This window comes from Amblyomma mixtum, chromosome 3 (assembly GCF_055824585.1).
Source record: "Amblyomma mixtum isolate Tamu chromosome 3, ASM5582458v1, whole genome shotgun sequence".
Classification (NCBI taxonomy): Eukaryota; Metazoa; Arthropoda; class Arachnida; order Ixodida; family Ixodidae; genus Amblyomma; species Amblyomma mixtum.
Genome location: NC_143014.1, coordinates 53,940,263 through 53,961,193, shown reverse-complemented (window position 1 = coordinate 53,961,193; position 20,931 = coordinate 53,940,263). Strand labels below are relative to the sequence as shown.

The window sequence follows — 20,931 nt, the reverse complement described above, 5'->3', positions numbered from 1 at the left end:
CGTGGTATTGTCGCTGAAGTCAAGTTAACTTCTACATCACCAAGTACACCAAGTGCGCCTGTATTTGATGCATAAGAAATGCGAGAGACGCCATTTTATAAATATACAGTGCAGGAAAGCCAACTCAACGTGTTTTCAAATGTGCATTTTTCACAGTAGATATTTCGAACTACACTGACAATTATGAAAATTTAAAACACAACTAACCTTCGATGTTCATGACCATCAATTTCACCATATAACCTTGGCCCCTAAAATCAAAAATAAAAAGCTTATTTGTTAATTTTAGTTACTTGTTTAATTATTGATCCATATGTGATGTATAATGTTTTCCTTGCTGTATCTGTACTGAAGTATCTCTCACAGTTTATGAGATAAAAATTTGTAAAGGTTAAAAAAAATAATCCTTTATAAGCGAAGTTTTCAATTATGTACAGTTACTGTAAATGAGAATACATGATATTATCTAATAATGCACGTGAGTTAAATGTGGCAGCACAAAGAACTACTGAAAGCATGCTGCGCGTGCATGCAAAGCATGCACGCGCAGGTACCTAGCAGTGGCACGAGGTAACACTTTGTTGAAGGACCATTTTATTCAGATATGCCGTAAATTATTTCAAGGTTTATGGGGGTTTAACGTCCCAAAGCAACTCAGGCTATGACGGAAGCTTAAATTATTTCAGATGAAGTAAACAACCAACTGAACAAGTCCTAAATATGGATGCTGTCTTCTGCAATCGCACTGATAGGACATCTTTGGTGTCAAAGAATTCCTGGCTAGGTTTGGTATGATTTATGGGGTTTAACGTTTCAAGGCGACTCAGGCTATGAGAGAAGACATAGTGAAGCAGAAATTTCGACCACCTGGGGTTCTTTACCGTGCACTGACATCGCACAGTACACAGGCCTCTAGCATTTCTCTTCTATTGAATGCGACCACCGCAGCCAGGATCGAACCCATGTCTTTCGGGTCAGCAGCTGAGCACCATAGAACCACTGTGCCACTGCGGTGGTGTTCGAAGAATTCTATGTCTTGGTGCAACTAATGCAAAATAATATAATATGTGCATACAATGGGCAGAATTTTGGAGCATATGTTGCACATTATTTTTGAAGCTAAACTTAAAACTAGCATGAAGTACCTCTGCAATCAACTTGGGTATTAGGCTATTCACAGGTCCCCTGAAGAGTCCAGTATTAACATATTTTACAGGTGCTTTCACAGCCTAGTATATGTGCCTTTGTAGTACAGCAATTATATGCTGAAAGCTTAAGGTTTTAAAGAAAACATGAAATGGCAGCTGTGTGCTATTTGTGTTGGTAATACTGGATCAATGCCAAGGGAATGCTTCTGTGGAACAAATATGACTTAAAAGTGAAAATCGGAAAGACGTGTCTATTCTGCCTGAGTGGCTTGATTATTTTTGAGAAATAATATGATGATGATGGCTTTTTATGGCACATCTGTGACCATTGAGTGCTATGGCACAAGGTATTTTCCTTATACTCAAGGTGGAGTCAAAGACCCATTTCCCAAGCATTTCACCCTAAATAAGCAGAGCACCAGACCAGGAAAAAGCTTGTACCCATTGTATCACCGGTAGGTGCCCGGCAGCACTGGGGATCACACCCCCCACCTCCCGCATGCGAGGCAGGTTCTCAAACCACTAGGCCGCCGCTGCGGTTTTTGAGAAACAATAACTTACTTGTACTCTTCTTTACTTAGGCTGGATAAAATGTTCTGGTCATCTTCTGTTAACAAGCGAAAAGCAGCGCTGATGTGGTGGTTTTCAAGAACTGATCGGTCATTGTAGATGAGCGCAGTTTCTGACCTGTAACAACACAACTCCACAGTAAAACACTTGGTATGATTCTTGGCAAAAGTGAAGCTGATAGGCCTGCTTGATCGAAAGAAATCCTACTTTATGTGTAATGACAAACTTATGCATAAAACAAATCTGTGCTCATTGTACATTATTTTTGCTGTTTGGTATGTTAGCAGTCCATCATTTTTATCTGTGCATGCATGCTTTTTACAAATTAATTTTTTTTGTTATCATACCCAGCAGCTGCAGTTATTCTGCTTGATTTTGATTCCATTGTCAAACGTACAGTCCGGACGTAAAAATATGAACCAGGCTTCAGCGGTCAAAGTCTTCTGACACCTTACCTAGCGAAAAATAATGGACGTTTGATGCACATGCGAATGATATTTACTTTTGTACTAGCACATAAAGCCAGAAAACATTTCTATTTCCATTACACAACGTAACAAAAAGTTTGAACGCGGAAGCAAGGTCCATATTATTTTGTCCGCGACTGTACTTCCTATTTCTGGACAGTTTGCTATAAAATGCTGCTCTTGTCTTGATAATATCCTTCCAAAAAGCACATAGAGGTAACATATGCATTCTGTATTTGCACGAATGCAACACAAGCTTTTTTTTTTTGTGCAGTAGCTTGAGCAAGCACTTCGCATTATATTCGAAACCATGCGACGAATATAACATGTGGTTCACTGCACTTCCATTTCTGAGATGCCAGTTCTGCTTTTCAAAATGCAACGATCAAGCATCAAGCATTTTCCCTCTCTTCTGTCTCGCACACACAGCGTGAAAGCAGCGGACCGAAGTGTGAGTCGTGTGGTTTTGAGGCATCAGACGATTTGAAAACGTAAATGAGTTCTTTAAAGGCAGCAGCGCAGAACTTGGTCGAAATTTGTACATCGCTCAGCCTTTCTAGAGTATTTGAGAAGAAATGGATGGCGCCGTGGGACTTTGCGAGAAATACGGAACCGAGATGAAGAGCTAGCTTTGCTTGCTCTATGCCCTTTGCAAAATGTTAAGGTTTGGATGAGTGGGCTCTTCATGCTTTAGGAATTTTAGCCCACGCAACAAACAGAACATTTGGAAAGGCCTTTTCATGTCCTTTACGTCTGCTGTGTGCACTGAAATTCCATAATCCGCAGGTCAGCTTTTCTGCATAAAAGAAAAACCTTTACCATGGCAGCATGGCCCGTACTAAGAACAGAAATTGGCTGAAGCGCTGAAGACTAGTTGGCAAAGCTATGTTTCACCAAACAATAAGCACTCCACCCGATTTCTGCCCTCAAAAAAGGTTTGGCAGCTATGGTGAAGGGGCTTTCACTGTTCAGAGAAGCTGATTTATAGAGTTTTGCAAAGGTTCTATCCCTATAAAAAGTTAGATACAACTCACAAACAAAGTGGCCGATGTGGCTCAAAAGAGGCCCTCCAGCCAATGGCGTGACCAATTTTCATGACACCGCAGTTATTCCGATTAAGCTGTGGTTATTCTGTATTCATCTGCCACATCCTGCAATTTTAGACTACCGGGTCCGGGGGGTGGTCAAGGGGGAGATTCACTGGACTGGGGAGAATCAGTTGACACCATTGGCTCCTTTTGGGGGCATTTGCCGCTTTGTTCTGGAGTTGCATCCAACTGTAGTTTCCTTCTGCTACAGTCTGCTGGCACTCTTCGCTAGCTTCTGGGTTAGCGGACGACACACATGTGAAGCAAAGCAATGCTTGCAAAGGATGCAGTTGACGACAGTAGATGTCCGGGCGCGCTGGCATTCTCTAACATAACCATATCAGCGGTGGTGAGAAAGAGACAACATACAAATGGAAGAACCTTGACACACTTTGTACCTTAGTTTTATTTTTTTTCACGCTTTCATTGTGGCTTTTGCGCTGCACGCTTACGTAAATGCGGTTTGATTTAAAGCAGGTGAATATCTTGCATGGCGTTTTCACATCTTAGTGCTTCTATGGAAATTGATGAATCCAGCTCTGGAAGCTTCGGGAAATATAATGTTGTGGCTACTGTGCAGACACAATACACGGAAGGGACCTGCTTTTGCCTAGCACTCACGGCCGCATTGCATTGCCGTGTGCCATGGCATACACTAGCAGACGGCGCAGCAAGAACAGATGCTTTTTTTTTTACGGTTGCTCGGCAGGCAGCATCAGAGGTTTGTGCAGTGGGGTGGAAGGCGTGATTACTGAGTTTTGCAGGGAGGCAGGAAGTGCATATCTACGCCCTTGTGAGGGACAATAAAGGGCCAGATAGAGAAATTCAGGTCTGTGACAAAGTGCCTCGTCAAATTAGAGTGGCTTATGTCCCTTAAAGGGACACTGAGGACAACTCCATCCAATTATTGTTCTCAATAAAAATTAATTCTCTGTCTCTTTCTGGGTGTGTTGACATTTGTCTGGCAGCAAAAGACGCATTTATGGCTGACAAAAATGAATTTACAAATATTCCCACCTCTTTATTCAAACTCGTGCATCCATACTGAAAAGGGCTAGTTGTCGCCATTTTGTAGTGAATGGCTGGGGTAGCCTAGCCTCTGGAATCCGTGCCCAAAAATCGGTGTCGACACATGCACTTGTGAATTTGCCCAGTGATGGCAACAACCATATTTCGTTTAGTGGTCTTTTAAGTCCTTATCGATGAGAATGGTCTCTTTGCAATTACAACACAGTACCGTGTCCTCAGTGTTCCTTTAACATGCATGCCACATCACGTGAACTACACGGTAAAAAAAAAAAAAAATAAATAACGTGACGAAACCTGTCATCAGGGGTGGTATTCTCCCGGTGTCGCCTTTTGCGACATGTCTCATTTGCTCTTTGCTGATTGGCTCGAGCCGCAGTGACGGCGGCGTGACGCCACGGATCCGCCTTCCTGCTACGTCATCATGACGTCGCCCCAATTTACTACGCTTAGTCGAACAACGAAATGCGCTGAAGCGATTCGCGCGGGCGACGGGCTACGAAATTGATGCTAGCCGCCATGGATCCCACTCTTTTTGCCTGATTTTTGAGTTGCGAAGAAGAGTGGCGTGTCCGCGGACATCGCGACCAGTTTGCCTTGGCCGACGAATCTTGTCGGCGGCATTACCGGCTGTCGAAGAGCACAGCACTGTGGCTACCGTCTGCTGAGCCGGACTGCCACTCGCCATGCGAACTTACTTGCACCATCGTAAACAGACGACGAAGCAGACGTTGCCCGCTGCGACGAGATGGCCTTGGCAGCACTTGCGCTCGCATCTACATGACCTTTCAAGGCGTTTTAATGCACGTTAGTGCAACGAAACAGTGTCTGCATGAGCCAAAGAGGATTTAAAGCAATGTGACGACTTTTACAAACCTACAACTGAACATTACAGAGTTTTAGTATTGCGGGCTTTGCGTAATTGCGTGCATAGCGGAATAGCGGGTCCAGAGTGCGCATGCGCAGAACGCTAATGGGGAAATAGCGTTAGCGTACGAACGCAATCGGCAGTTGCGGCTTTTACGCCCTTAGCGTGAAAACATGGCGGCGTCCTTCCAAGCGAGAGCCGCCCGCTTCAGCCAATTAAGCAATCCTTGCGATTCCGGTCGGCATGTTTACCGGCAACTACTGGTGTTGTTGCTTTTCGCTATGACTCACCTTGCTTCGACGATAAAGTTTAAGCTGCAATTCAGCCTAGTTTTTGAGATACGCTCTCGATTCTGGAGCACGCAAGCCTAATGGGACCTCCAGCTACACTGCTACCGTCTGCAACTGCTCGAAATGCAGCCGAAACCTAGCACAACCGTCCGAAACGAAACAAAAATAGATTTGGAGCTTTTTCGCGGTGTTTTATAGACTTAAATGAAGTAAAGCGAGTTTATATTAAATTTGCTGAACATTAGACGTCATGTGATGGCAAATATTCTTGCTATCAAAGATACGAAACTACTGCTGCTAGTGAATCAGCAATGGTAAATTGTCGCTTCTCGGAGTGAATGAAAGCACCGCCGACGAAAGTGCCGGTGGCGTTTTCCGTTTCTTCGAGCAACTGTACGCACTTTTTTAGGCCCCGCCCTAATGCGACATGTCGCAAAAGGCGACACCGGGAGAATACCACCCCAGGCCCTGCGCCTCTGCTGTCATGCGTCAGGTCAAATGGAGCAAGCGCGCCAGCAGATTAGTAAGAACACGCTTAAATACTTCCCCGCTCTACATATCAGGCACCATGTCGCCAGATAGCTCTGTCAAGCATTTGGACCAGCGCTACTGCGGTCTCCAAACTTTTGCTTGCCACACTATTCCCGTTTTTAAATTTTGGGTAAGGCCCAATATTACACATTGCTGGTTAGCATTATATAGGTAACATTACTTTTACAGCGAGAGCTGTTTCTTAGGTTTAAATGGTTGCTGTCCTGCCAACCTGCGCACGTACAGCTGCGGTGAGGTTTCGCAGTTACACATTATTTCAGGAATTTTCAGCCTCTGCGCTTACTTCATCTCCCGAATATCAGCACCTTCTGCACCCTTGGAGTAGCGAAGACTGGCACTCGCGCAGGCTGGAGGTCTCTTTCACGCGTTTGCGATGCCGAGTTCCTTTGCTGAATTTTTACCTTCACAAATCTGGTCTGGCGGTTTCTCCACTGTGCCCATTTTGTGCCGAGCCTACCTGCTGTTCTGCCACCGATTCTCTTCTTTGAGGAGGCGCCTCTCAGAAATTCCGTTTCACCAGCTGGGTCTGCCTGTGTCCACTGCGGTTGTTCTTTCCTTTGGCGCTACTTCGCTTGGACGAAGCAACAGGAGTGCGCGCTGTGCAGTTCAAAAGTTTCTTCTAGAAACACAGCGACTCCCACGCTAATATTGATTTTATTTATTTATTTTCTATTTGTTTTTATTTTTCTGATTATCAAACAGTTCATTTATAATTTTTTTTTCTCTCTCTTTCAGTCAATACAAAATTGAACCATTCCATGTGTTGCATTCGAATTTGCACATAAAGCCATCGTCCCATCTTCGATCTCCCAGCTAACAGGACCCCTGTCGTTGCGTCGTCCAATCTGTCAGCCTATACCCTATTACTACTCCTTTTCCTCTAAAACTGCTAATCTTTCCAACAGTTCACCACCTGTGTCTTGGCCACTCCCCCGTAGTGGGTATGTGCCATTTTACTTGAGGCTAACCAACCAACTAATGGCGCACTATGATGGGTCTCCTGGGACAAAGCTTTGCGTAGCCCGTGGAGTGCCGTGCTGCAGCACCAGGTGGTTGATCAGAGCGGCGTGAATGCGCACAGGTGGGGGAGGGGGCGTGGCCAGCGCGAGGCGGGCGCCACGCCGTAGGTGGCAAATCGGAGTGCTGCGTGCCCGCCGCAGCAGGCCAATAAGAGCACCACAGATGCCCTGCCCGGTTAGGCATCTCACAGACTACTGCCTGACTGGGCATCAGCCTTTTTAAAATTTTTTGAGCAGTCTAAAATTCCTTCTCACACCTTACTTGTGGTTGTGTTATTTACGGGCTAACACGGTAAATCCACTGTCTTAGTACAGGAAGCACACTCACCGAGACATCACATGGAAGTTGTTGGTTGTTCCAGTGTGTTCATAATCATGGATAATTGCCGCAAACAAGGTGGCAAATGCTTCTAGTTCTGTCAGCCAGCTCTGCAATGCAAACACAACTCATTGACTATGACATCAGAACATTACTTGATCGAGTATGTGAACAGCTCCAATTGGTAGTAAGTTGGACAAACTAGACGAGCAACTAAATAACTGTGGTCTCGCACACTGTTTGGTTGGGCACCATGCGGACCCTTGGGGTGAATCCAGCTTATGGAATCATTTTACCCGCAGTTCGTGCCACCACAGTATGCGGCGTGAAGGAGGAAGAAAAAGAAAAAGAGTAGTAGTCGCTCTTCCTTGTACTCTTTTTCTTAGTTGCTCCTCTCTGCCGACACACAAATGCAACAAATTCAAGTGGCTTCACAGCATGAAATGTGTGTTTGTGGTGGTGCAGCCTTTACAGGCGTAAGATGGACAGGTTTAGGCTTTTTCTGCAAGGGTGAATTGGCTCACGGAGAAATTACAACAGAAATGTGGACACTAAGAACTTAATTAGTGTACATTACAATGATAGCTGCGTAAGTGGCATTTTGCGAGGTCTTCAGTGACGAGATTATTAGAGACAGAAGAAGCTTTCAACCTTTGCCTCTCATACAAAATAATGTTGGGTGCAACAGGGCCGTGGCCACATTTACAAGGGGTGTTGTGCCTGTAAACATGTTCGTGCACTTATTGAGAGAAATGTGTGTTTCTGGCGTATGCTTGTAGAATACGTCTGCAACTCATGCATGAAAATTTGTTGTACAATTAGATGGCAAGACCGACTCAAAAACTACGCTTAGTTATACAGTGCCACTGGTCCAACATGACGCTGTACAATCTGGGCCTGCGGCGTGTCTGTGGTGCTCACTTGGCATGCTCGCTAGCTACTCTGACACTGAGACAGTCGTAAAGCATCTGTGCGCTTTTCAACAACCAGGAAATCGTAAGGGATAATTGGTTGGCGAATTAGGATTTGTGGATAAATCTTAGCCATTGAGAGTGCGTACTCTTCATTCGCAGACTATTAACTCGTGCATTCAAACGAGGTGGCAGCGCAGGATTCATTGCATTTTTAAAGGTTTATAATGCGTCTGCAGACAGAGCTTGTATCTCTGCGTTGGCTTCAGGGATCATTAAAAGAGATGTTGATGGCTGCCACTTACACTGATGCCTGCTGAGTAGAGCATGTAATGGACGGTCTGGGTGACGTCTGCTGCATGCAGGTTGTTGTGGTATGGATTTTTGTATTTGCAGTACCCTTGCTCCACAGCAGAGATAAAATTCTCTAGCGCTGCTGATGATATCTGCAGGGAACGATGCAAAGGTCAGGTTTTCATGCTTGACAGGTAAAGAACGAATCTTGATACATGCACTATCTTTCCCATCTCCTGGCATCCTCTCAGTATGGCTGCGGTAGGTGGACCAGGATGAGCTGCTTGGCTTGCATTGAAATGTGAGTGCGCCACTACCACTGTCTTGGCCGGGAATTCATTACAGCTTCTTGGTATCAGTATCGCAACTTACTAGCCCACTTTGGCGGGTGGCATGACAAGAAAGAGCATGAAAAGTTAACTGCTTAGGTTTGATCCTAACCAGGTAGAAAACGAAACGTCCAGTAGGGCTGCTTAGTAACAAAGTGAAAGTAGGGATCGTGCGCTTTACCATTTTCATGGTCTTTCAATGCAGCGTCGACTACTGTTAGATTTATGCGCAGACGTCATGTCTGCGGGAGTTCACAGTTCCGAACTGCCTCGTGCATTCAGACAACGGTAAGCTCATAGCTCATGGAGCCATCTTCATTGCTAGTGATTAGGGACAAGTTCTGTTGGCTTATAGCTCCATTGACTGTCACCATGCGGCACATGGCCCTGAACATTCAAAAATAGTGCGTTGAAATCATCCGTGACATAAGAAAGAAAGAGAATGACCGAGTAGCTGCAGAACAGACCATGACTGGCCACTGGGCTTAGCAGCACTGGCTAGGCGCTATCCCGAATTCCTGGCAAGGATTTGTATCTTAATTTCAGCAGTGCCTCAACCAAATGTTGCGCAACAGAATAATCATTCCATCATCTCCCTGAAAAAGTGAAGTGCAGTTTAATTTCAGCAATATAACCAAACACGTTCCGCAGTAACCCTCAGAAGTTTTGGAAAATAATTATTGCGGCTAACAGTAAAGCATTATCACTGTGCAATGACAGCAGCTATCCCATTGCTGACCATGACGTTAATAAAGCTTCTAACGCCATTTTCTGCTCCGTATTTACGACGGAGAGCCGACAGCGGTTTACTTGACTTCCCAATTTCATCTACTAGTTCAGCCATGCCCAATGTTACTTTTGATACAAATAGATCAATAGGCTGCCTGAATTTCTCCGATTAGCACTTACGCAGTTATTCACGAAATTATCCCAAAAGCATAAAGAAAATAATACAAAGCAGAAGCGTCATTCAGTCTATTATACAATCTGTAGGTGCACTAGATTATAAGGAGAGCAAGATTGTTCGGCTCCAAACAAAAATTCAAAATTCTCATGAAACATTGTTCTGTTACGCTCACCAGTACACCTTAACAATTAAATTAAACATGCAACTTGTCTCATATCACAAAATTTTACTATGAGTCATTTTGTACTATCTTTGTCTATGTAGATGTCGGAAAAGGCTTCTTTGCGACAATTAACTGGCATTAGTCAAGCATCGACTTTAACACACCTGTCGACTCGTTTCGATAAGATTTTCATAAATTCTTGAATAGTGCATGCACAAATGGCAAAACACGGATTGAGATGTCACGTTTAAATCCCCGTATTTTTGGCAGGATGCATAGCTCATTCGCAGGGAGCGATTCGTCCAAGCTAACAGGCATTCTTCTGCCTCAACATCTTTTATTTTTGTAGTACCGTGGGGTATCACCCTCAGACCGTATACTTTCTTCCAAATTCAATCTGCCGAGTAACTATACTCTGTTTGCCATTTCACTAGCGACTGTGTCAAAAACACGTACTAGGTGTGGGTGATGCCTTCAAATGGTAAAAAAAAAAGCCTCAACAAATTTCCTTTCAGCATGGGAAAAATTAGACATTTAAGTACACAGGCATGTAATCTCCAGCTCCGAAATATCTACAGTGTTCTGATAAATGCTCAGGCAATTCTAATAGGTCACATGTATGCAACATGACTAACAAGCTAACCATGTTTTTGGCGACTTGGAGCAGTCTACATCTATAGTCGGACACTACTCAAGAATGAAGTGGCAAATGCCCCTCAAAGAAGGCGCTCCAGCCAATGGTGTGTATTGATTCTGATAACGTCGTGGTCCATCCCCTTGTACCCGCTAGCGTGATTTTGCAGGGTGTGGCAGATGAAAGGGGAATAACCAGGGCTTAATCAGATTACCCGCAGCATCATCAAAATTCGTTGACCTCATTGGCTAGAGGACCTCCTTTAAGGGGCATATGCTGCTTTGTTCTTGAGTTGCTTCCAACTACATCACTGTAGGCTTGCGACACGAAACTACAATTTTTTTTTTACTACGTGAGTGATGCTAGGAATGTTAGAAAATGACACATGGTACTGCTACTGATGGCATATGCATTTTCATGCATGTTGAGAGCTTGCTAACTGCGCAAGGACTGTTGTGAGGTTGAACACTTACCTTGAACTTATGGACAATGCCATATCTCCCAAACAGCTCATACGTCAGGTAGCGCAGGACTTGTCCATTTGCTACCTCGTTCACATTGAACACATCAAAACACCAGTCATCTACATACTGCAAAGAAGCATGAAAAGAGGGCGAACAGTGTTTTGGTATAGCTTGTGTCAACAATTCGGGAGATGGACCAATTTATGGTGGAGCAAGATGAAACAACGGTAAACTGAGATTCGCAGAGGAAAGCAAGCCACTGGTGTTACTCTAAACGCGGGCACTATTTCTGGCCCCATATAGTATGAAGCGTATTGTGACGAGTGGGTCTGTTTTGCATGCTCAGGGTAACCATGTACTGAATAAAGGTTGTCTAAGACTGTGCTCGGGTGCAAGAAAAACTCTTTTGAGAAGCCGATTTTTCTCATCTTTATAATTCTGTACGATCAGTCGCGACAATGCATCGGCGTAATTCGGGCATGAAAAATGAACTACAAGCATTCAATACGATTTTGTCGCTACATCGAACCTAAGGCTTCTCCGCTTTTCTTGGCAGCGGGGTAGATTTTTAACTCTTGGCTCACTGCTATGAGACATTCAGCTAAAATATATATTTTTAAATACAGTCCCTCTCAAGTTCTGATAATGAAGGTCATGGTTCCATAACCAGTTTATGCAGGTGTTCACTTACCTTGAGTAAGTTTGCAAGGTGAGGAGGAATTTGCAGGAGCGTTGAGCTTGACATCCGTCGGTAAATTCTGAAGCAATAAAAACAAGCCTCACGATATATAACAGCATTAATTTTTTTTTGTTTTCAAACAGCACCACAGCGCTAACATTAGTCAGGTAGTCTCCTGTGCGTCTACAAGTGTTAATAGTCACCAGCAGTCAAGGCTGTTATGCAGTTCTTGCCAGAAAAATTTTTACTGATATTCATTTTGCAGTCGTAGGCTACTCTGGGCCAGTACAATGTCTCTGCTCCGACAACGGTAGTGCGGTAGCGTTCAGACCACTCTGACGATTGCCTAACAACTACTGCATGAGGATAAATGCATTGCAATACCTGCATTATGCCCGGAACTGCAAAAATGCGTGCTGTTTTGTGAGCAACACAGTTCAATGGGTCTCTGTTGCCACGACGACTTCAAGCTTCTGCGATAGCAGTTGCAACTGAAACTCTCATGCTGCTGAAGTAGGGACAGGTCACTTAAACTTCAGATTAATGATAGCAGGTGGAGTGACGGTGTTGTGCTAATTTGGTCCCTCCTTTTTTTTTTTCGCATTCGGTAAAACTCACTGGAGCTTAATGAAAACTTGTTAGCAAAAGAGAAAATAAAGTTAACTGAGTTTACACTGCACTAAGGAGAAACAGGTGTGAGCTCAACTTAGCCGACCATATCCTGTAAACTATAGGCCGAAAACTAACTCGCGCCTGGCAAGAGGTGCAGTATGGCATGGACACGAAGAGAAAGACACCTTCATAACATCAGGAAAAGTTTGGTGAAAGAGGTGCTCACTTTTCAACCATAATGCCTGCCCGGATTGCGTTGGCCACAGAACGAAACCGTGGCTTGTCCTCCGACCGCTTCCTCTGCGTTGCCGCTTGACGCGTGAAGGTGGACGCCAACCATTCTCGCACTTCATTGGGCACCGCATCCGGTTGCACTTCTGACAGGTCATCCTCCTCGTCCAGCATCTTCCTGCGGGTCGCCAAGCAATTCTCACACACGCTGCGCGCGCACACTGAGCAGAAAGATGATTACATGGACTACAGCCGAGGCCGACCGAATATCTATCCACGGAGGCTGAACGGCCTTTAAAAAACAAAAGTAAATTCTTCGCCTGCACAAAGAAGCGCGCGGTGAATTAGACGGAAGCGAAACGTGCGGTGGCGGATGGCAGATGCCGCAATGGTATGGGGAACAAGTAGCAGCCTTTCCTTTTCTGATTCTTTGTCATCCCTATAAAAAGGATGCTTTTGTAAGCGTAGGGAAACTAAATCATGGAGCATGCGCTGAAACGGCATCTTCTGACCGCTTCTCTTTAAGTAGGGCGTTTGACCATTGTACGTGGCAGCATGCCGCATGCCTAACTGCCACGGTTCCGACCGCAACCTGGCAGCATGGGTCACTCGACCTAAAGGTTAACGGCAGACAATAAAAATAAAAAAACTTGAATCCTCACGGCAAGGCGGAAGTGCCACGTCAGCTAGGTTCTTAGTGACTGCACTGTTGGCAGGCATACAGAACGCAATTGGCATGAAAGTCGCGAATTCGCTACTGCGTCGAAGTAATTCGTTAGTGCCTGTTACTAAGATAGTTGCTTTTATCAAACAGCAGAGTCGCGATCGTGGATATTTCAGGCGTTCGCATGTTTTCATCCCGTGTTTTTGCCACATAGGGGTATCAGCAGAATCACGCTGTGGGCATAAGAGCCAGTTTAGTGCAGACACCATCGGTTACTCATCGCGGCTTGGTCGCATTGGTCACTGACACACAGCCTTTGACGGCGGTCGTAAGCAGGGCGAAGTTTGCAACAGCGGTATGCTGATGCATACTCACGAGAGAGCAAGCCTGCATCGATAACCTGCCGGTTTTCTGCGTTCCAGCTTCGCTGTGCACGTCGACCAACACGACCGAGATGAACAGGTCAATGGACGCCACGTGCGTGCAGTCGCAAGATTTCGTTATTGTGCTTTTGAGAACACTTAAACACAAGAGGGGAACAACACATAACATAAGTGTTCTCAAAAGCGCAATAATGAAAGACCATGAACTAGCCCAATTTGAAATTCTCTTAATGGTCGTAAGATTATTTGGGAGCAAGGGTACTAATAACTTGTAACATGTATTAACAGGGCACACAACGGCGATCCAATATTATCATGCTCATTACGCAGTATGACTAAAACACAGCTAACAACATATGTTCTGGGCTAATTGCAGCAGTCTACCATTAGCACTGCAGACTTTAGGGATTTTTTTTTACTAATGTAACAATCAAGGCAACGCGCAAGTAGTGGTCAGAGTGATGTCCATGGCAGGCTGGAGGCGCCGACACACGAGATGCCCGAGAACTAAGAGTTGAGTGTTCCGCTATTCCAAAGGCACGCATCACACCAAACGCTTGTTTTCCGCCGCTTCCTTTTCCCATTCGGAATCGCAACCACCTTCCGCTGAAGTGATGGGGCAGTGATGCGCAAATGAGCGTGGTTTATTGTCGGCAACATCGTTTGACTCGTCACCACAGTCCCATGCTCTTTATAAATCTTTATCTTTTCTTTAATTTTCTTCCCAAGGTGGCGATTTGTGAGAAAAGGTGCAGCAAAGATAAGCACCGCATTGTTTGCGGCCCACCTATATACCGCTCAGGGAACCATTACATCTTTGGAATAGCAAAACTCTCCCCTCTTTGCTTTCGAGTACGTTGCGCGACAGCACCACCAACTTACCTCAAAGTTCGCTCCGCTCACACCTCCCGCGTTGCAAGTCATACTGAGCGCAATGGTATAAATCAAGTGATGTCTGCTGCGCGAGGAATGCGTGACCTCCATATACTTTTCACTGGAACTGAATAACCGTTGGTGCTTTCTAAATGTTTTACCAGGACCATTCAGTCGTGAATGAAATTACAGCGGCTGTAGTCGTAGTTTTGATTACACTTCATTCTTGTGTGGACAACGCTTTTAGAGAACACTTTAAGTGGAAAGAACTCATCAGCACGAACACGTATAGAGAACAGCTTAATATGACTGGCAGCACGCACATCTCTGCATCACCTGTCGTGTGCGTGAAGATCGAGCTAGCTCACTGCGTTGAACACTGGGCTACTTGTCAAAGTAACTGTGTCAAACGGATACTTGTTTTAAAGGTCTAAGAAACTCTTTGCATGAGGAGTAAGCAGAGAAATGCAATATTTATCCTGTGACTTGCCTCAGCAAGCAAAGCGGAGCTGTTATCAAAACGAAGTGTCGCTAAAGCTCTGCATCAGTGTAGTCTGATAGCTCTTACCTAACAATTTGAAAGAACTTATTTGCAGTCTGCCCAGTGCACACAGCTCACTACAGAGTGAGTATTTAGGTAGGGTTATTTCTTGTATGTCTAAGTTTAGTGCAAGTTTTTGCAAAGTGTTTGAGTCCGATATTTTGTTTAAAAGTTTTGATAAGTTCACACTTCATTTTTTACCTTGAGCTCGCTCCAGGCCCACCTGTTTGCTGCAGCATCATCTCATAAATCTGAGAAGCTATCAGCAATGCGAGTGAAAATGGTGCGGCGAACTGTGTTGCGGCGAACATACTCTCCCTTCTCGAAGCAAGTTACTGCTGGAGGTATGCTTACTAAAGAAGCAAACAATGATGAACATGAATGAACGATGTGCGCAAGTGACGACTGAACATGGAACAGTTTACACACAGTGAGAAAACATCCATGATTATACTGTTTCGTTCACTTGCAATTGTCATCATAAGCACTGTGAACAAGAGAGAATAATGGAACTATGCGAATGGTTCAGGCTACATAAGAAGTACAACATTTAGAAATTTGATAAATAGTATATGCGTACCGAAAAAATGACTGAGCACCTTTGGAAAACGATCCGCTGTAGCGACGAAAAGAAACAAGGCAGTGTAAGCTTTCATCTTGCAAGCAACAGGCAACAGCTGTTGAACACAAGGGTAAGGCAGGGGTCAAGGAAAAAAAAATCATCAACATAACGCACTAGGCACAACGAGAGGAAACAAGGCACTTCTATGAAGCTAAACAAGGCAAGCACACGAATTTGTACAAAAGCTTCCTGTCGCTAATCTGGCGGAGTAACCTCTACAGCTTACAGGCAGCACAGCCGAAGCAATGAGCATGCACAGAGGATGTCATACTTTTTTTTTTTATTCGACTTTCGCAGAAAACACGCTTTCGATGCTTGCTTCATGGTAACTCATTAAATCTGAGCAAGCCCTTCATCCTAAATTTATAAAGGGTCGAAGTTTAAGAACTGCCTTAGAAATAAAGAATGCTTGCCTAGATAGTGCTATGTCTACTCTAAACGTAAACGAGCACTCTTCGCCTAACCTACGTGATGCAGACCATGCACAGTAAACGAGGAAAGGAGGGTGCTAGGTGCCACATCGGAAATTTGAATGACAATAATTAAAAAAAAAACAAAGCAACAGATAGGAACACACTCCGATATTCAAAAGCATATCACACGAATGCTACATAATACGAGCTTCAGTGCTAAACTGGGCGTCGACAATCTAAGTGCGCTCGGTTGTGCACCAGAGGGAGGCCCAATGGCTGTGTATATCAAGCGCCGCAGATGGATTCAAAGAGAGCGGAAAGACGAGACATGACAGCAGCGTGCAAGGGTGACACTGTATGCAAGGAAGGACTCCGAGGCCACACCAGCCAGTGGTGGGGGAGAGAGCAGTGTCGTTGAGAGGCGAGGCACGTGCAGCAGGCACAATATTCCACGCCATTATTCCAGCATCGCATTCACCGCTGCATTATTAAAAATTCTTTCAATATTTGGCAGTCATAGACACCACGCATTTTTAGAGGTACAGGAGAGAGTTCTTTTTTTATAAATATCTGTTGGGAAACGCTTCAAGGCAGAGGAAGGTATAGAAGGATGTCGTTATAAGGCTTGGAGCTTTTTTTTAACAGCTCAGCAAAATATCCGAATTAACGTTAACTTGATGCAGGGCTGCATAGAATGCACCAAAAACCGCGCGCTACTTCGTATTTTAATTTTTTTGCTGCACGGCACGGTGTCTTTGTCTGAACTGTCTTTTCTAAGTTCAATGGGGAGCTTTGCAAGATATACCAAATATATTGCCACTATTACGGTTCATGTTAGTGTAACACCCCCAGTTTCATTGAAATGCAGTGCATCAACACTGATACATGCCATTTGTATACAGCACACAAAACCTGGTCAGAATGTAATCCAGGGCTCGACGGAAGCACGTCTAGAGAGGGGATATCACAGCACTCGGGAAAAAGTATAGGGTGGTCCACTCTAGAGTGGACACGCTAGTGTATGGCCGTGCCCTTCAAAGCACCAATGCGTCCGTTGTGGCCGCGCTTCAGAGCGAAGTGGCAGACGATGTGAAGCACTACCTCCAGGTCCTTCTGCACCTGCGGAACTTTGCTTCGATGTGCGGCCATGTCCAAACACCGGCGCTCCGAAGAGCGCGTAGACACACTAGTGTGTTCATCGCCACAGTGGACCACTCTGTAGACTCGCCAAAGAAGCTGGGTCGGTAAGAAAACGAAAGGTAAGAAAGGGTGCCAAAACATCAATGTTTTTATTTTAATCTCGCTTTTTTTGGCGAGTTTACGTTTTTCTGATCTTCGGATTGGAATGGTGAGGCCGAAATTGAAGCCCTAGTGCCTTTGGCGATGATGAGAGATAGATTTTATTTTATTCTAATTTACTATGTTGGCATTATGATGAACACAGCTAGGCTTGATGGCTTCGTCGATAGCTTGTACTCTAGTGGGGCGGTTGAAGCGCTTCACTTTTATATTAGGACGTATGAAATTTACTCTGTTAAATGGTGGATTTCAGTGCACAAGTTTGAGCAATGCATCGGAAACCTAACGCGGTTAGCTTAGACTCAAAGGCAAGCAGACGGGCTTGAAGAGGTTCTTTGGATGACACAGTACGCCTGCGGCTAAAAAAAAAATCTCTGAACGCCTAATTACCCTAGTTTTGGCAATGTGACAGCATTAGAAGCTGTTGATGCCTCTACCGGAAGTGACATCATGTCTGGTAGAGTGACGTCACTTACCTCCAGCTAATGGCCGAATCTTAAAGAAACAGTGAGGAGAGCTCTATTGATATTTTTTTTAAAGCAAAATCCGATAGTTCGGCATTTCATGGCTTTGTTGCCACTTGGCCGGCAGCGAAAGATGCATTTATTTCTAAGAAATTTGGATTCGAAGTTGAAAAAGTTCTTCCCGCTGCTCTGGTTCAAACTTGGGATTCTCTTATGACGACACAGGACTAAGTGACGTGAAACATGACGTGTTCATGACGTAAGGCAGACTCCGTGATTTCTGGCGGCCAGCAGTGTGGCCTAGCAGCAGCCGAAAAGAAAGCTACCGCCGGCCGCACGTTGAAGGCATCTATCGGCTATTGCGGCCGTCGCTACGTCGCTTCGTTTACGTTTGCACTGGCGTTTTGCCAGCGTTACGATGAATCCCGTTCTCAAAGTCGTCAACGAAGTTCTCGCAAATAAACACCTTTAGCATGCCGTGTACCTTGTTACCGTTAGCGGAATACCGGGAGCCTGCCTACCGCCGGTGAGCAGGCACTGATTGGTCCCGATGCTGCAGGCCCTCGCGTAGCTGCCGGGTACATGGCGCCATCTGGCGACGTCAAGGAGATTTGCGCATGCATTGGCTGCGCCTCAGTGATTCGTAGCTTCTCGTGTCCCAGTGTCGCCAGAACTATTGGTTCTAGCAACACTGTTTTGTCCTATGACGTCATCCAACTTGTACTTGCGCGTTTGGCCTGTGGCAGCGATACCTGTATTTTGGTTCTTGCTCTTTTCTACGTTACAAGAGCTTTGTTGTCAGCATGAGTGGCGTTTTTGTAATCAGGAGCTGGTATTCTGTCGGTACAAGCCAACTTCAATTTCTCCTCAGTGTCCCTTAAGACTGCCGACACATTTTTTATTTATTTATTTATTTATTTATTTTCAGATGATGCTTTTAACACATGGCTTCCTTTGACACTCGAAGTAGCACTTGGCTGATATGCCCAACATACTCGCTTTGATGCTGGCTTTGTTATCAGGAGAAAATGAACTACGAGTGGATCATCCTCCTCTGCACACGTTAAACTCAAATGACGGTGGCCATGCAATTTCTGGAACAGCTTTACTGGCACGCTGCTTTCCATCCAGGAGCAAAAAAAAAAATTTACGGAGATAGCACTCTTCGGACTGTAGTGTGCTCGCGCCCCAAAACTGGGAGCCTCGCAGAAAGGGGCTCGTGTGCACATCGCATGCGACTGCTGGAATAATGGTGTGAACAGACCCAGTGCGGGCAGGTCCAAAGTGCAAAAGCCCAGTGGGAATGAACCGAAGAAGGGTCGAGATAAGAAGTCAAAGTGAGGAATAGAAAGAGAAGACACTGATCGATGCCACGTCGACAGTCACCACGTGTTCCGCAGCAAATTGGACCCAGTCCACAACAGGAATAAAAACAAAGAACATCTACAACTGGAACATGAATACAGAAATCGCGATGCCACACCTGCCTTTTTTCTGTCTTTTTCGCTCGATTAGAAAATGAGCGGCAAGGGATCGGTTAAACCTGTTTAAAATGGATTTGCCACATGATCACTTTTTTTTTTTGCACTCGCACGTGCCTCACAATTTTCAGTTTTGCAGGCCACGTTTTATGCCCGATCAACCACATATCTTCTTTTTTTGCCACGATAAGTGGAGCAGCTTGGTACCTTGAAGAAACTTCAGCACGTCATGTTATCGCATGCACTTGCAGCAGCGTAGATCAGAAAATATGAGTGACAAAACAAACAGCATTCATAAGATTTATTTTGCTCTCGTTCGACCAATTGGATAACTTCGTACATTTGTTGTACCATTGCCTACAAGTAAAGGCAGTATCAGATCCCTTGCTGCTTGTATAATGAGAGTTAAACCAGAAAATTGTGCATTCTTATTATAAGCTACACAAACAAGATCCGCTGTGACCCAGTGACGGTCTGCAGTGTACTGAGCAAGAAAAACTGGGCCATAGCAACAAGTCGGTGAAGTTTCTCATTAACTAAGATGAACTACGTCTTGTTGAAAAAAAATGTACCGTTTACAGATTTACACTTCAGACACTGATTACCTAGCATGAGTTTACAGTAATATATTATTTTCGGTCTGAAAGTAATAGGCAATAAGCCTAACGGCGATTTATGCTTTCAAGTTTTATTGAGTCACAACGAATAGTGCAACTGCCTATCGCTTTTTGGCATGTGACAAATCCATTTTTGTTAGAAACAGTTTTAATTTAGGCAAACAGTAAAAGCTTCAATGGGGTTCGCAAACAATAAAGCAGCTATGGCTGGTTCAGAGCAGCAGCATTTCAAGCATGCTAAGAGAATCTTTTCGTTACCATCTGTCGCCAAGTACATGCATAGTCCTAATTAGGGAAACATCGCCAGCGAGCTTCAGACTGCCTCTTGAATAGGGCTAGGAGGCAGTAGTATGGTGAGAGCATGATTGCCATTGAAGTGCTGGAGGCTCAGCAGCTGTCCTCACAGACAAGAAAAGTCTTCTGCGTTTATTCCTGTGAAAGTCCTCGCACATGTCAAAAAGGAATTACAGGAACTAGAAAGGACGTAGTTGTCATCAAATAACTTTCTAGACAATCTAGCCAGCTTAGCCATCACAATGGCATACAAATAAAAGGAAAGGAAAAAAATTTTGGGGATTAGAACTGCGTCATAGCTCATATGCAAACACACGTCGTCGGAAAAATGTATACGTGCCGAAAAAGAAAAAAATCTATAACCTGACAGATGCGTGGGCAGTACAGCTTGATACCAAACTTCTTGTTTTCAATTCACACACAGGCAGAAAAAGGGCCCATCTGGTTTTCCAGCAGATTTTTTAGAAGGTATTTGGGTAAGATTGTGGACCTGGCTCGCGACTAGGCATTTGGTTTTCCTCTCTGCTAATTCATCTATGCGCACAAATGTAATAACGAAGAGATTCTCAGGTACAGCATGTACAGCAAGCAGACCACTCTTTCAAGCTTACGCAGTGTATTTATTTTTGGTTGCATCAATGCAAGCGCGAAAGAGAACTTGCGTTGCGTTAGACTTTACCATGCCATTTTGTTAAGGTTTATGGCGGCC

General features: G+C 44.6%; 1 protein-coding gene across 10 annotated transcripts in view; it reads right to left on the bottom strand.

The window, feature by feature from the left end:
• LOC149350220 (dual specificity calcium/calmodulin-dependent 3',5'-cyclic nucleotide phosphodiesterase 1C-like) overlaps positions 1-20,931 on the bottom strand; it is a 779,369-nt gene that overhangs the window by 14,211 nt on the left and 744,227 nt on the right. For 9 of the 10 annotated variants that reach the window (XM_089579195.1, XM_089579196.1, XM_089579202.1 and 6 more), the window contains 7 exons: positions 15,613-15,648; positions 12,567-12,749; positions 11,741-11,807; positions 11,059-11,175; positions 8,564-8,704; positions 7,357-7,457; positions 1,710-1,835 (listed from right to left, as the gene is read on the bottom strand). In XM_089579195.1, the coding sequence (XP_089435321.1) occupies positions 1,710-1,835; positions 7,357-7,457; positions 8,564-8,704; positions 11,059-11,175; positions 11,741-11,807; positions 12,567-12,749; positions 15,613-15,648 (771 nt within the window). The remainder of the gene's footprint in view (positions 1-1,709; positions 1,836-7,356; positions 7,458-8,563; positions 8,705-11,058; positions 11,176-11,740; positions 11,808-12,566; positions 12,750-15,612; positions 15,649-20,931) is intronic. The other variant, XM_089579197.1, reaches the window with a different exon arrangement.